Source organism: Phoxinus phoxinus (genome assembly GCF_949152265.1).
Source record: "Phoxinus phoxinus genome assembly, chromosome: 6".
Lineage (NCBI taxonomy): Eukaryota > Metazoa > Chordata > Actinopteri > Cypriniformes > Leuciscidae > Phoxinus > Phoxinus phoxinus.
In genome coordinates, this window is record NC_136881.1 from 32,606,518 (window position 1) to 32,619,970 (window position 13,453).

Below are 13,453 nucleotides of genomic sequence, written 5' to 3' on the forward strand. Positions count from 1 at the left end.
CTGTAAATACACTGACCAGTGGTTTCTGGGATATCAGTAGTATTGATGGATGAGCTATTAATTTTGAAGCTGAAATTTCCATTCGTGATAGCCGTAGCAAGGGTGTCTTTCACGTCTGTCACATTAGGACTAGTGCCATTCGTGGAGTCAAACTCGAGCTCAGCATCAACCGCAACGGAGCCCTTGCTGTGGAGATCAACCATGTTGAAACAGTCAGATAATTGACTAACAAACAACTCAAAGACCAAATGGACCAATCAAATGGTCACTTGATTTACAAACTGATTAATAACAGGGTGTTTGGTAATGACTACTGAATGTACTGTTACCTGAACTTCCGAATAAACATGCGGAAGAATTTTGAAAACCGACTCTTGTAAACTCGAGAACACTGTAAAATAAATAATCATATAAATATCATATTACTTGCATACAAGCATTTCTGATTATCATATCAAATTTCCCTGCAATAAATTTAAAATATACAATATTGCCAATACACAACATTACCAGAGTCTACTGCAATTGCAATCAACATTCATGCATCATAGGAGAAAAATATTACCTCAGTGGTGATGGTTTGTGACAGCGCCTTGGTCTCATTATTACTGAGATCGGAGTAGATGTCCTTGAATTCTTGAACAATACTGAAGACTAAATTAAACTTTGCAACTTTAGCAGGTGCAGGGACTGTTGTAACTGAAGTTGCAGTTTGGCTCGTAACTGGAATTGCAGTTTGGTTCGTAACTGGAGTTGCAGTTTGGTTCGTAACTGGAATTGCAGTTTGGTTCGTAACTGGAATTGCAGTTTGGTTCGTAACTGGAATTGCAGTTTGGTTCGTAACTGGAGTTGCAGTTTGGTTCGTAACTGGAGTTGTAGTTTGGTTCGTATTTGGAGTTGTAGTTTGGTTCGTAACAGGAGTTGTAGTTTGGTTCGTAACAGGAGTTGTAGTTTGGTTCGTAACTGGAGTTGTAGTTTGGTTTGTATTTGGAGTTGTAGTTTGGTTCGTAACTGGAGTTGTAGTTTGGTTCGTAACTGGAGTTGTAGTTTGGTTTGTATTTGGAGTTGTAGTTTGGTTCGTAACTGGAGTTGTAGTTTGGTTCGTAACTGGAGTTGTAGTTAGGTTCGTAACTGGAGTTGTAGTTTGGTTCGTAACTGGAGTTGTAGTTTGGTTTGTATTTGGAGTTGTAGTTTGGTTCGTATTTGGAGTTGCAGTTTGGTTCGTAACTGGAGTTGTAGTTTGGTTCGTAGCTGGAGTTGTAGTTTGGTTTGTAACTGGAGTTGTAGTTTGGTTTGTATTTGGAGTTGTAGTTTGGTTCGTAACTGGAGTTGTAGTTTGGTTCGTAACTGGAGTTGTAGTTTGGTTCGTAACTGGAGTTGCAGTTTGGTTCGTATTTGGAGTTGTAGTTTGGTTCGTAGCTGGAGTTGTAGTTTGGTTCGTAACTGGAGTTGTAGTTTGGTTCGTAACTGGAGTTGTTGCAGTTGTTGCTGCTTTGGGTAAAATTAAAATGGGACAAAGTTCAACAAAAGTATCTCATAAAATGTGTGTGTGTGTGTGTGTGTGTGTGTGTTTGTGTGTATGTGTGTGTGTGTGTGTGTATCATCAAACAAGAATGATTATGTCTATGTCCTTCATTTAAAGGGTTCACAATGTATCAGACAAATATCTAACTGGAAAAAAAAAATCTGTAAATACACTGACCACTGGTTTCTGGGATATCAGTAGTATTGATGGATGAGCTATTAATTTTGAAGCTGAAATTTCCATTCGTGATAGCCGTAGCAAGGGTGTCTTTCACGTCTGTCACATTAGGACTAGTGCCATTCGTGGAGTCAAACTCGAGCTCAGCATCAACCGCAACGGAGCCCTTGCTGTGGAGATCAACCATGTTGAAACACAGTCAGATAATTGACTAACAAACAACTCAAAGACCAAATGGAACAATCAAATGGTCACTTGATTTACAAACTGATTAATAACAGGGTGTTTCGTAATGACTACAACTGAATGCACTGTTACCTGAACTTCCGAATAATCATGCGGAAGAATTTTGGAAACCGACTCTTGTAAACTCGAGAACACTGTAACACATAGATAAATAATCATATAAATATCATATTACTTGCATACAAGCATTTCTGTTTTTCAGATCAAATTTCGCTGCAAGAAATTTTGTTTTAAAACAGACAAAAAGTAAGTATTTAGCACACAGTATATCACCATCTATTTTTAATATTGCCAATACACATTACCAGAGTCTACTGTTATTGCAATCAACATCCATGCATCATAAGAGAAAAATATTACCGCAGTGGTGATGTTATTTGACAGCTCTATGGTCACAGGATTACTGAGATCGGAGTAGATGTCCTGGAATTCTTGAGCAATACTGAAGCCTAAATCAAACTTTGCAACTTTAGCAGGTGGAGGGACTGTTGTAACTGGAGTTGCAGTTTGACTCGTAACTGGAGTTGTAGTTTGGTTCGAAACTGGAGTTGTAGTTTGGTTCGTAACTGAAGTTGTATTTTGGTTCGTAACTGGAGTTGTAGTTTGGTTCGTAACTGGAGTTGTAGTTTGGTTCGTAACTGGAATTGCAGTTTGGTTCGTAACTGGAATTGCAGTTTGGTTCGTAACTGGAATTGCAGTTTGGTTCGTAACTGGAGTTGCAGTTTGGTTCGTAACTGGAGTTGTAGTTTGGTTCGTATTTGGAGTTGTAGTTTGGTTCGTAACTGGAGTTGTAGTTTGGTTTGTATTTGGAGTTGTAGTTTGGTTCGTAACTGGAGTTGTAGTTTGGTTCGTAACTGGAGTTGTAGTTTGGTTTGTATTTGGAGTTGTAGTTTGGTTTGTAACTGGAGTTGTAGTTAGGTTCGTAACTGGAGTTGTAGTTTGGTTCGTAACTGGAGTTGTAGTTTGGTTTGTATTTGGAGTTGTAGTTTGGTTCGTATTTGGAGTTGCAGTTTGGTTCGTAACTGGAGTTGTAGTTTGGTTCGTAGCTGGAGTTGTAGTTTGGTTTGTAACTGGAGTTGTGGTTTGGTTTGTATTTGGAGTTGTAGTTTGGTTCGTATTTAAAGTTGCAGTTTGGTTTGTATTTGGAGTTGTAGTTTGGTTCGTATTTAAAGTTGCAGTTTGGTTCGTAACTGGAGTTGTAGTTTGGTTCGTAACTGGAGTTGTAGTTTGGTTCGTAACTGGAGTTGTAGTTTGGTTCGTAACTGGAGTTGCAGTTTGGTTCGTATTTGGAGTTGTAGTTTGGTTCGTAGCTGGAGTTGTAGTTTGGTTCGTAACTGGAGTTGTAGTTTGGTTCGTAACTGGAGTTGTTGCAGTTGTTGCTGCTTTGGGTAAAATTAAAATGGGACAAAGTTCAACAAAAGTATCTCATAAAATGTGTGTGTGTGTGTGTGTGTGTGTGTGTGTTTGTGTGTATGTGTGTGTATGTGTGTGTGTATCATCAAACAAGAATGATTATGTCTATGTCCTTCATTTAAAGGGTTCACAATGTATCAGACAAATATCTAACTGGAAAAAAAAAATCTGTAAATACACTGACCACTGGTTTCTGGGATATCAGTAGTATTGATGGATGAGCTATTAATTTTGAAGCTGAAATTTCCATTTGTGATAGCCGTAGCAAGGGTGCCTTTCACGTCTGTCACATTAGGACTAGTGCCATTCGTGGAGTCAAACTCGAGCTCAGCATCAACCACAACGGAGCCCTTGCTGTGGAGATCAACCATGTTGAAACAGTCAGATAATTGACTAACAAACAACTCAAAGACCAAATGGAACAATCAAATGGTCACTTGATTTACAAACTGATTAATAACAGGGTGTTTCGTAATGACTACAACTGAATGCTGTTACCTGAACTTCCGAATAATCATGCGGAAGAATTTTGGAAACCGACTCTTGTAAACTCGAGAACACTGTAACACATAGATAAATAATCATATAAATATCATATTACTTGCATACAAGCATTTCTGTTTTTCAGATCAAATTTCGCTGCAAGAAATTTAGTTTTAAAACAGACAAAAAGTAAGTATTTAGCATACAGTATATCACCATCTATTTTTAATATTGCCAATACACATTACCAGAGTCTACTGTTATTGCAATCAACCTCCATGCATCATAAGAGAAAAATATTACCGCAGTGGTGATGTTATTTGACAGCTCTATGGTCACAGGATTACTGAGATCGGAGTAGATGTCCTGGAATTCTTGAGCAATACTGAAGCCTAAATCAAACTTTGCAACTTTAGCAGGTGGAGGGACTGTTGTAACTGGAGTTGCAGTTTGACTCGTAACTGGAGTTGTAGTTTGGTTCGAAACTGGAGTTGTAGTTTGGTTCGTAACTGAAGTTGTATTTTGGTTCGTAACTGGAGTTGTAGTTTGGTTCGTAACTGGAGTTGTAGTTTGGTTCGTAACTGGAATTGCAGTTTGGTTCGTAACTGGAATTGCAGTTTGGTTCGTAACTGGAATTGCAGTTTGGTTCGTAACTGGAGTTGCAGTTTGGTTCGTAACTGGAGTTGTAGTTTGGTTCGTATTTGGAGTTGTAGTTTGGTTCGTAACTGGAGTTGTAGTTTGGTTTGTATTTGGAGTTGTAGTTTGGTTCGTAACTGGAGTTGTAGTTTGGTTCGTAACTGGAGTTGTAGTTTGGTTTGTATTTGGAGTTGTAGTTTGGTTCGTAACTGGAGTTGTAGTTAGGTTCGTAACTGGAGTTGTAGTTTGGTTCGTAACTGGAGTTGTAGTTTGGTTTGTATTTGGAGTTGTAGTTTGGTTCGTATTTGGAGTTGCAGTTTGGTTCGTAACTGGAGTTGTAGTTTGGTTCGTAGCTGGAGTTGTAGTTTGGTTTGTAACTGGAGTTGTGGTTTGGTTTGTATTTGGAGTTGTAGTTTGGTTCGTATTTAAAGTTGCAGTTTGGTTTGTATTTGGAGTTGTAGTTTGGTTCGTATTTAAAGTTGCAGTTTGGTTCGTAACTGGAGTTGTAGTTTGGTTCGTAACTGGAGTTGTAGTTTGGTTCGTAACTGGAGTTGTAGTTTGGTTCGTAACTGGAGTTGCAGTTTGGTTCGTATTTGGACTTGTAGTTTGGTTCGTAACTGGAGTTGTAGTTTGGTTCGTAACTGGAGTTGTAGTTTGGTTCGTAGCTGGAGTTGTAGTTTGGTTCGTAACTGGAGTTGTAGTTTGGTTCGTAACTGGAGTTGCAGTTTGGTTCGTATTTGGAGTTGTAGTTTGGTTCGTAGCTGGAGTTGTAGTTTGGTTCGTAACTGGAGTTGTAGTTGGGTTCGTAACTGGAGTTGTTGCAGTTGTTGCTGCTTTGGGTAAAATTAAAATGGGACAAAGTTCAACAAAAGTATCTCATAAAATGTGTGTGTGTGTGTGTGTGTGTGTGTGTGTGTGTGTGTGTGTGTGTGTGTGTGTGTGTGTGTGTGTGTGTGTGTGTGTGTGTGTGTGTGTGTGTGTGTGTGTGTGTTTGTGTGTATGTGTGTGTGTGTGTGTGTGTGTATCATCAAACAAGAATGATTATGTCTATGTCCTTCATTTAAAGGGTTCACAATGTATCAGACAAATATCTAACTGGAAAAAAAAAATCTGTAAATACACTGACCACTGGTTTCTGGGATATCAGTAGTATTGATGGATGAGCTATTAATTTTGAAGCTGAAATTTCCATTCGTGATAGCCGTAGCAAGGGTGCCTTTCACGTCTGTCACATTAGGACTAGTGCCATTCGTGGAGTCAAACTCGAGCTCAGCATCAACCACAACGGAGCCCTTGCTGTGGAGATCAACCATGTTGAAACACAGTCAGATAATTGACTAACAAACAACTCAAAGACCAAATGGAACAATCAAATGGTCACTTGATTTACAAACTGATTAATAACAGGGTGTTTCGTAATGACTACAACTGAATGCTGTTACCTGAACTTCCGAATAATCATGCGGAAGAATTTTGGAAACCGACTCTTGTAAACTCGAGAACACTGTAACACATAGATAAATAATCATATAAATATCATATTACTTGCATACAAGCATTTCTGTTTTTCAGATCAAATTTCGCTGCAAGAAATTTTGTTTTAAAACAGACAAAAAGTAAGTATTTAGCATACAGTATATCACCATCTATTTTTAATATTGCCAATACACATTACCAGAGTCTACTGTTATTGCAATCAACATCCATGCATCATAAGAGAAAAATATTACCGCAGTGGTGATGTTATTTGACAGCTCTATGGTCACAGGATTACTGAGATCGGAGTAGATGTCCTGGAATTCTTGAGCAATACTGAAGCCTAAATCAAACTTTGCAACTTTAGCAGGTGCAGGGACTGTTGTAACTGGAGTTGCAGTTTGACTCGTAACTGGAGTTGTAGTTTGGTTCGAAACTGGAGTTGTAGTTTGGTTCGAAACTGAAGTTGTATTTTGGTTCGTAACTGGAGTTGTAGTTTGGTTCGTAACTGGAGTTGTAGTTTGGTTCGTAACTGGAATTGCAGTTTGGTTCGTAACTGGAATTGCAGTTTGGTTCGTAACTGGAATTGCAGTTTGGTTCGTAACTGGAGTTGCAGTTTGGTTCGTAACTGGAGTTGTAGTTTGGTTCGTATTTGGAGTTGTAGTTTGGTTCGTAACTGGAGTTGTAGTTTGGTTTGTATTTGGAGTTGTAGTTTGGTTCGTAACTGGAGTTGTAGTTTGGTTCGTAACTGGAGTTGTAGTTTGGTTTGTATTTGGAGTTGTAGTTTGGTTCGTAACTGGAGTTGTAGTTAGGTTCGTAACTGGAGTTGTAGTTTGGTTCGTAACTGGAGTTGTAGTTTGGTTTGTATTTGGAGTTGTAGTTTGGTTCGTATTTGGAGTTGCAGTTTGGTTCGTAACTGGAGTTGTAGTTTGGTTCGTAGCTGGAGTTGTAGTTTGGTTTGTAACTGGAGTTGTGGTTTGGTTTGTATTTGGAGTTGTAGTTTGGTTCGTATTTAAAGTTGCAGTTTGGTTTGTATTTGGAGTTGTAGTTTGGTTCGTATTTAAAGTTGCAGTTTGGTTCGTATCTGGAGTTGTAGTTTGGTTCGTAACTGGAGTTGTAGTTTGGTTCGTAACTGGAGTCGTAGTTTGGTTCGTAACTGGAGTTGCAGTTTGGTTCGTATTTGGAGTTGTAGTTTGGTTCGTAGCTGGAGTTGTAGTTTGGTTCGTAACTGGAGTTGTAGTTTGGTTCGTAACTGGAGTTGCAGTTTGGTTCGTAGCTGGAGTTGTAGTTTGGTTCGTAACTGGAGTTGCAGTTTGGTTCGTAACTGGAGTTGTAGTTTGGTTCGTAACTGGAGTTGCAGTTTGGTTCGTAACTGGAGTTGTAGTTTGGTTCGTAACTGGAGATGCAGTTTGGTTCGTAACTGGAGTTGTAGTTTGGTTCGTAACTGAAGTTGTAGTTTGGTTCGTAAGTGGAGTTGTAGTTTGGTTCGTAACTGGAGTTGCAGTTTGGTTCGTATCTGGAGTTGTAGTTTGGTTCGTAACTGGAGTTGTAGTTTGGTTCGTAACTGGAGTCGTAGTTTGGTTCATAACTGGAGTTGTAGTTTGGTTTGTAACTGGAGTTGCAGTTTGGTTCGTATTTGGAGTTGTAATTTGGTTCGTATTTGGAGTTGTAGTTTGGTTTGTAGCTGGAGTTGTAGTTTGGTTCGTAACTGGAGTTGTAGTTTGGTTCGTAACTGGAGTTGTAGTTTGGTTTGTATTTGGAGTTGCAGATTGGTTTGTAACTGGAGTTGTAGTTTGGTTCGTAACTGGAGTTGTAGTTTGGTTCGTAACTGGAGTTGTAGTTTGGTTCGTAACTGGAGTTGCAGTTTGGTTCGTAACTGGAGTTGTAGTTTGGTTCGTAACTGGAGTTGCAGTTTGGTTCGTAACTGGAGTTGTAGTTTGGTTCGTAACTGGAGTTGTAGTTTGGTTTGTATTCGGAGTTGCAGTTTGGTTCGTAACTGGAGTTGTAGTTTGGTTCGTAACTGGAGTTGTAGTTTGGTTCGTAACTGGTGTTGTAGTTTGGTTCGTAACTGGAGTTGCAGTTTGGTTCGTATCTGGAGTTGTAGTTTGGTTCGTAACTGGAGTTGTAGTTTGGTTTGTATTCGGAGTTGCAGTTTGGTTTGTAACTGGAGTTGTAGTTTGGTTCGTAACTGGAGTTGTAGTTTGGTTCGTAACTGGAGATGCAGTTTGGTTCGTAACTGGAGTTGTAGTTTGGTTCGTAACTGAAGTTGTAGTTTGGTTCGTAACTGGAGTTGTAGTTTGGTTCGTAACTGGAGTTGCAGTTTGGTTCGTATCTGGAGTTGCAGTTTGATTCGTAACTGGAGTTGCAGTTAGATTCGTATCTGGAGTTGCAGTTTGATTCGCCGCAGATGGAGATGTCGCAGCTTTGGGTAAAATTAAAATGGGTTTTAATTTTAACAAAAGTGACTCATAATTAATGCTGCAGATATACCATCATAGTTTAGCATGCGGTTAGTTAGGCTGCCAAATGCAGACTGTTAAGAATGCAATCCATATATTTTTGTATTTATTTTTCATTCTCTCTCTCTTTAGAGAATAAAGTTACTTCATTGCTTTGATTTTGGACATTAATGCTAAACTTCTAGATCACTATCCATCACCAACCAAGCATATTTGACTGCAGTGCATTCTATTTTGAGAGTAAATATACTTGTAATTATGTCCTTTTTTTCTTTTCTTTTCTTCTATTTAGCACCAAACTTTGGAACAGTCTTCCTCGATGTTAGGCTGCATAGATTAGGTCAGCGGGGGCGGGAACACTTCTCATGAATCCTGATGTACTCGTTACATCATAAGAAGAATGGTGTCTACGCTAATATTAGTCTCTCTGTTTATCCCGAAGTTTACTGCAGTCCGCCGGATCCAGGCCGCATTCAGACCTGATGAAGGACATGTGCCTGGACACGATGACAACGCAGTCCTGAAAGTGTCAACTAGTCTCTCCCCTGTGAAGGCCTCCTTCCCTTTACCTCTGTACAGATAAAACGTTGTCAAGATTCCAGTTCGCATGGAAACACGGAATCGACTAAAAAAATCTGTATTATGAATTTTTAAGGCCAGACAAGTCATTTGTTGAGGTCAATTTTGTAAAGAAAGACTACACGCCTGCGCACATTGTTGAGGTTTGAGCAGAGAGGACAACATATTTTCAAAATATTTCAAGGCTTGCACCTTAATAATATGTGAGCAACATGTATGTACATTAGGGCTGGGACGGTATGGATTTTTTCTTACCGCAGTTGAAATTCCCGGTTGAAAATAACTTTCATTTATTTAGAATATAGTTAACAATATAATCCAAATATAAATGTAAGTCAAAAGCACTTTTTGAGTACACAGTCATACCTGGAAACAAATCATGTTCAAATAGGCTATATGGGCCATTCCACAGAATTGGTTCAAAGTTAGAGTTGGAAACATCTTGAAAAAAGTTGTTGTTGCCACAAATTTTGTATGCATGCAAATGGAACAAATGGAATAATATCCAAGATAAACATTTCTAGTAATTGTGCAGTTAATTCTAATACTTTATTTTCAGAAAGTTTTGGAATATTTATCCTCTCCTCAAATTTGTCACGAATAAAACACAATAATAAATAATTTTATGAGAAGGCTTATATCGACCTATTAAGATTTTGTTTACATCTACCTTGTAAATATATGTTTTGCTATTTTATTAAAAAGTTTTCACATGTAAATAAAGAACAATTACAATTTTAACAATATTTCAAGTATAATCTTTCTTTGTAAAAACGATACATTTGATCATACGTATTTCAAAGTTAAGGATTAATTAGTTTGAATATACATTGGAACAAATACTATAATAAAATCTTAGTTGATAATTCAATATACCTATGTAACCCCTCCACTCGGGTCCTACTCGCCCCGCTCTGTGCGGGCCTTGAATCCGGGTCTCCAGTGTGAGAGTCAGGCGCTCTAACAAGGAGGCTAAAGACTACAGCCTCTAGCATCTGTCGCTAGAGTGCCTATTGAGATCAGAGGAGTGAGGTTTACTCGCACAGCGACTACTAGCTGACCTCCGTTACACCTACTTTATTTTTGACAAAACATCCCATACATCCTATATATTTAACATATAAGCAGAAATTGGCAAACAAAAGCTTAGGCTATTTGATGTGACGGTAGGCTTGTCTAGTTTACAGTAAAAACTTTATAATCTATAAAAAACTAGTCAACGAAATCTTCTCTATTAAACATTCATATTTCGTCTGAAAAAACATAGTTTTTATGATATATTATATAGGGCAAATAAATATTAATTTGCAGTTTAATATTGCTTATACAAAGACATTTTATTTCAACATATTTCAGTTGATTTTTACTCATCTCAGTATAGCAATATAGTTTGGGAAAAGCTAAACTATTAGATGTGTTCATGTAAAAATAGCATGTTTACTCATATAAGTGCCTGTAGTAAACAACAGCATGCATCTGTGCCATTCATTCACACATAGACACGCGATTCATATTTAAGGCTTTTTACAGACACTATACCATATCGCGATTAGAACAAACCCCTTAAAGGTGCCATGTGTAAAAATTGAGGTAAAAATATCCCAAAAATGAGCTACACACTTCAAAAGAATGAGAAGAAATAAGGGCGATGATGTCATTAAAAAAAAATCAAGTTATAGTGCTGCAGAGATATCAACCTTAATTAGCATTAGCATTACTAGCCACGGCCCGACAGGTGTTGTAATACCAGTTTCGGCCATGGGAGGCGGTATGCGGGCAACATAACCACCAGCCAACCTGCAATACACGAATAACTCGCACGGCTTGTGGGCGTACTTGAACCTGATGTCTATCGTGTGGAAAGTACAGCCCACTACTTCATTTCAATTCAGGGAAGAGAGCGGAAGGATGGCTGAAGGATGATAGCGCGGGGGACGGCGAGCGAACTGCAGCGCATAGCCTTGTTTTACAACGTTCAGCACCCATTCTGACACGCCCGGGATCGCTTCCCATGCTTTCGCACGCATAGCTAGGGGCAGAATGGTCTCCGTGTTCTGATCGCCGCACTGCGCGGGTTCGAGAAACTGAAACGGAGGTATCAACGCGGCGCGCGCGCCCTCGCATTCTGATGACAGCAGTCAGCAGCCACTGTTTCACATTCAATGACTCGGTCGCTAAGGACGGAGAACAACTTGTGGCGCGAACAGGTCATTTGTAGCCTACTGTATCTTTCAACAGTGTTCGTGTTTTTTTTACTATAGTAGAGATGATCGGTTCACGTGCGCTGTCTGATGTTGACCAATGATGTTGACTGAATGCTGTCTGTCAAATTAATTTAATTCAAACAATGTGTATATACAATTCAAAATGTAATATGAACAAAACGAACATGAACAAGGTGAAGGGGAGTAGCTTGAAGATGTCATGTTCCGATTGACTCCTGTATAAGTTCACTACAAAAGAGAATGTTGTTTGCTGGGTTTACAGCTGCAAAGACGACAATTATACAGAATTGGTTTACCCCGCACATGTGTGCAAAAACATATTGGATTCATAGTCTCCATAAAATAGTGACTTGTGAATGTACAACAGCACGAATTAACAAGGCTAAACCTAGAACCATTGATGCATGGCAATGTTTTTCTTCCAACATATTGGACTATATAAAGGAATGACTATATAAAGGTGTTTTTTTATTTTATTTTTTATTTTATATTTTTTTATTACTTTTTTTATATATATTTTTATTTATTTATTTATTTTTCCTCTCTCATATTGTTAAATTATGGATAATATGTCTGTTGCTCCCCCTTCCCTGTCTGTTTTTTGAATGCATGTTATTTCTAAAGACAATAAAAAGTTGATCACAAAACAAAAAACAAAACAAAAAAGATGTCATGTTTCAAAATCACTTGACATCACCCAACGTTCCTCTATGGCTCTAGGGTTGTTGTGAAGGTAGGGGCGGAGCATAGAGACTATGCCGTTTCTCGTCTGTTACTCTAGCGTAGACCAATTCACTTTATGGAGGTATTACTGCCCCCATCTGGTATGGAATGTGGAGTATGACTTGATTTTTTTTGCCAGACATTACACATGGCACCTTTAAGAATAAAGAACTTACTATTCACAATCCTCAGCTGGATTCGTTGCTCTTCGAAATGAAACCAAAACGTCTGTCAAATTTTCCAGGATTATATTACTATGCTATTACTATTCCTCACAGGGTCGCAAGACAACGTAAAGTACATGAATCTGATAAAACTTGATGTGTTTATCGAGTTGATGTGGGCCTTGACAGGTTTGCATGGATTGCCTCAGATCAGATAATTTGCCTTTCAAAAGCGCACGCACTCTGTGGGCGTGTTCACATTAGCAGATAATGAGTTGCCATGAGAACGACTGACATCTCTCTCCTTTTCATACAGATTACATAAACAGAGAATATTTGTTTTTGTTTTGAATGAGATAATTTAATAGCAGACACTTAAATGTTCATAAAGATATATTGCTCATGCCTGTGATTAGTATTCGCTGAGTTTTGTTTAAGTTTAGAGATGTGCTCCAGAAAAAGACAGAGACGGAGAGGCAGAAAGCACACCAATTTTCTTTATTTTACAAAAGCACAATGTTTTGTTTCGATTGTAAGTGGACACTTAAAAAGTCGACATTTTAAGGTTTATTTTTTTTCATATTTCTTAAGTGTGTATGACCATAAATGACAGTCTATTTAGCTGCTATGTGGGAAAAAATCCAGCTTTGTCCTAAAAATAGGCTGAAAAATGGGGGGGTCGTCTTATATTCGCGATATAGACAAAATCACGGGGGGAAAGGGAGAAAGAACAAATTAATATGAAATAGTGACTGAAACGCGACCCATTAAGACAAAACCAGCTTTCCATTCCAAGATGTTAATCTGCACAAAAATCATGATAATCGAGCCATGATTTATGTGAGCAAATACACATAAGATAAAAAAGATAGTATCGGCTATACTTGCATGTCAAATTAGAGAAGCAACATAATATCTGTGTTTAACTGAATTAAAACGCTGCTCCTCTCTGCCGCGCGAGACGCAGGGCGAGCGAGCGAGCGAGAAAGAGAGAGAGAGAGAGAGAGAGAGAGAGAGAGAGAGAGAGAGAGAGAGAGAGAGGAGAGAGAGAGAGAGAGAGAGAGAGAGAGAGAGAAAGAGAGAGAGAGAGAGAGAAGTGCGCACGCGAGACGCAGAGCGAGCGAGAGAGAGAGAGGTGCGCGCGAGACGCAGAGCGAGAGAGAGAGAAAAATGCGCACGCATTCTGGAAGAGAGAGAATTAATTATCAGTGCAATTTTCAAATAAAATGATTTTCTGTTTTTTGATGATTTTCACAAAAATCTCTTTTTGTCCCAAAAATAAGTCTGGAAATGGGGGGGGGGTCCTCTTATATTCAGAGTCATCTTATATTCGGGTATATACGTAAA

At 38.6% G+C, this 13,453-nt stretch overlaps 1 protein-coding gene across 1 annotated transcript in view; it reads right to left on the bottom strand.

The window, feature by feature from the left end:
• Positions 1-6,503, bottom strand: part of LOC307000530 (uncharacterized protein) — a 10,447-nt gene extending 3,944 nt beyond the window's left edge. Inside the window, exons 1-13 of the mRNA XM_079616172.1 lie at positions 6,211-6,503; positions 5,923-5,984; positions 5,607-5,776; positions 5,080-5,313; positions 4,148-4,473; positions 3,860-3,921; positions 3,546-3,715; positions 3,125-3,327; positions 2,021-2,082; positions 1,703-1,872; positions 566-843; positions 330-391; positions 17-186 (exon numbers count right to left, since the gene is read on the bottom strand). Coding sequence (XP_079472298.1) covers positions 17-186; positions 330-391; positions 566-843; positions 1,703-1,872; positions 2,021-2,082; positions 3,125-3,327; positions 3,546-3,715; positions 3,860-3,921; positions 4,148-4,473; positions 5,080-5,313; positions 5,607-5,776; positions 5,923-5,942 — 1,927 coding nt within the window. The 5' untranslated portion in view covers positions 5,943-5,984; positions 6,211-6,503. The remainder of the gene's footprint in view (positions 1-16; positions 187-329; positions 392-565; positions 844-1,702; positions 1,873-2,020; positions 2,083-3,124; positions 3,328-3,545; positions 3,716-3,859; positions 3,922-4,147; positions 4,474-5,079; positions 5,314-5,606; positions 5,777-5,922; positions 5,985-6,210) is intronic.
• Positions 6,504-13,453: the final 6,950 nt, after the last annotated feature.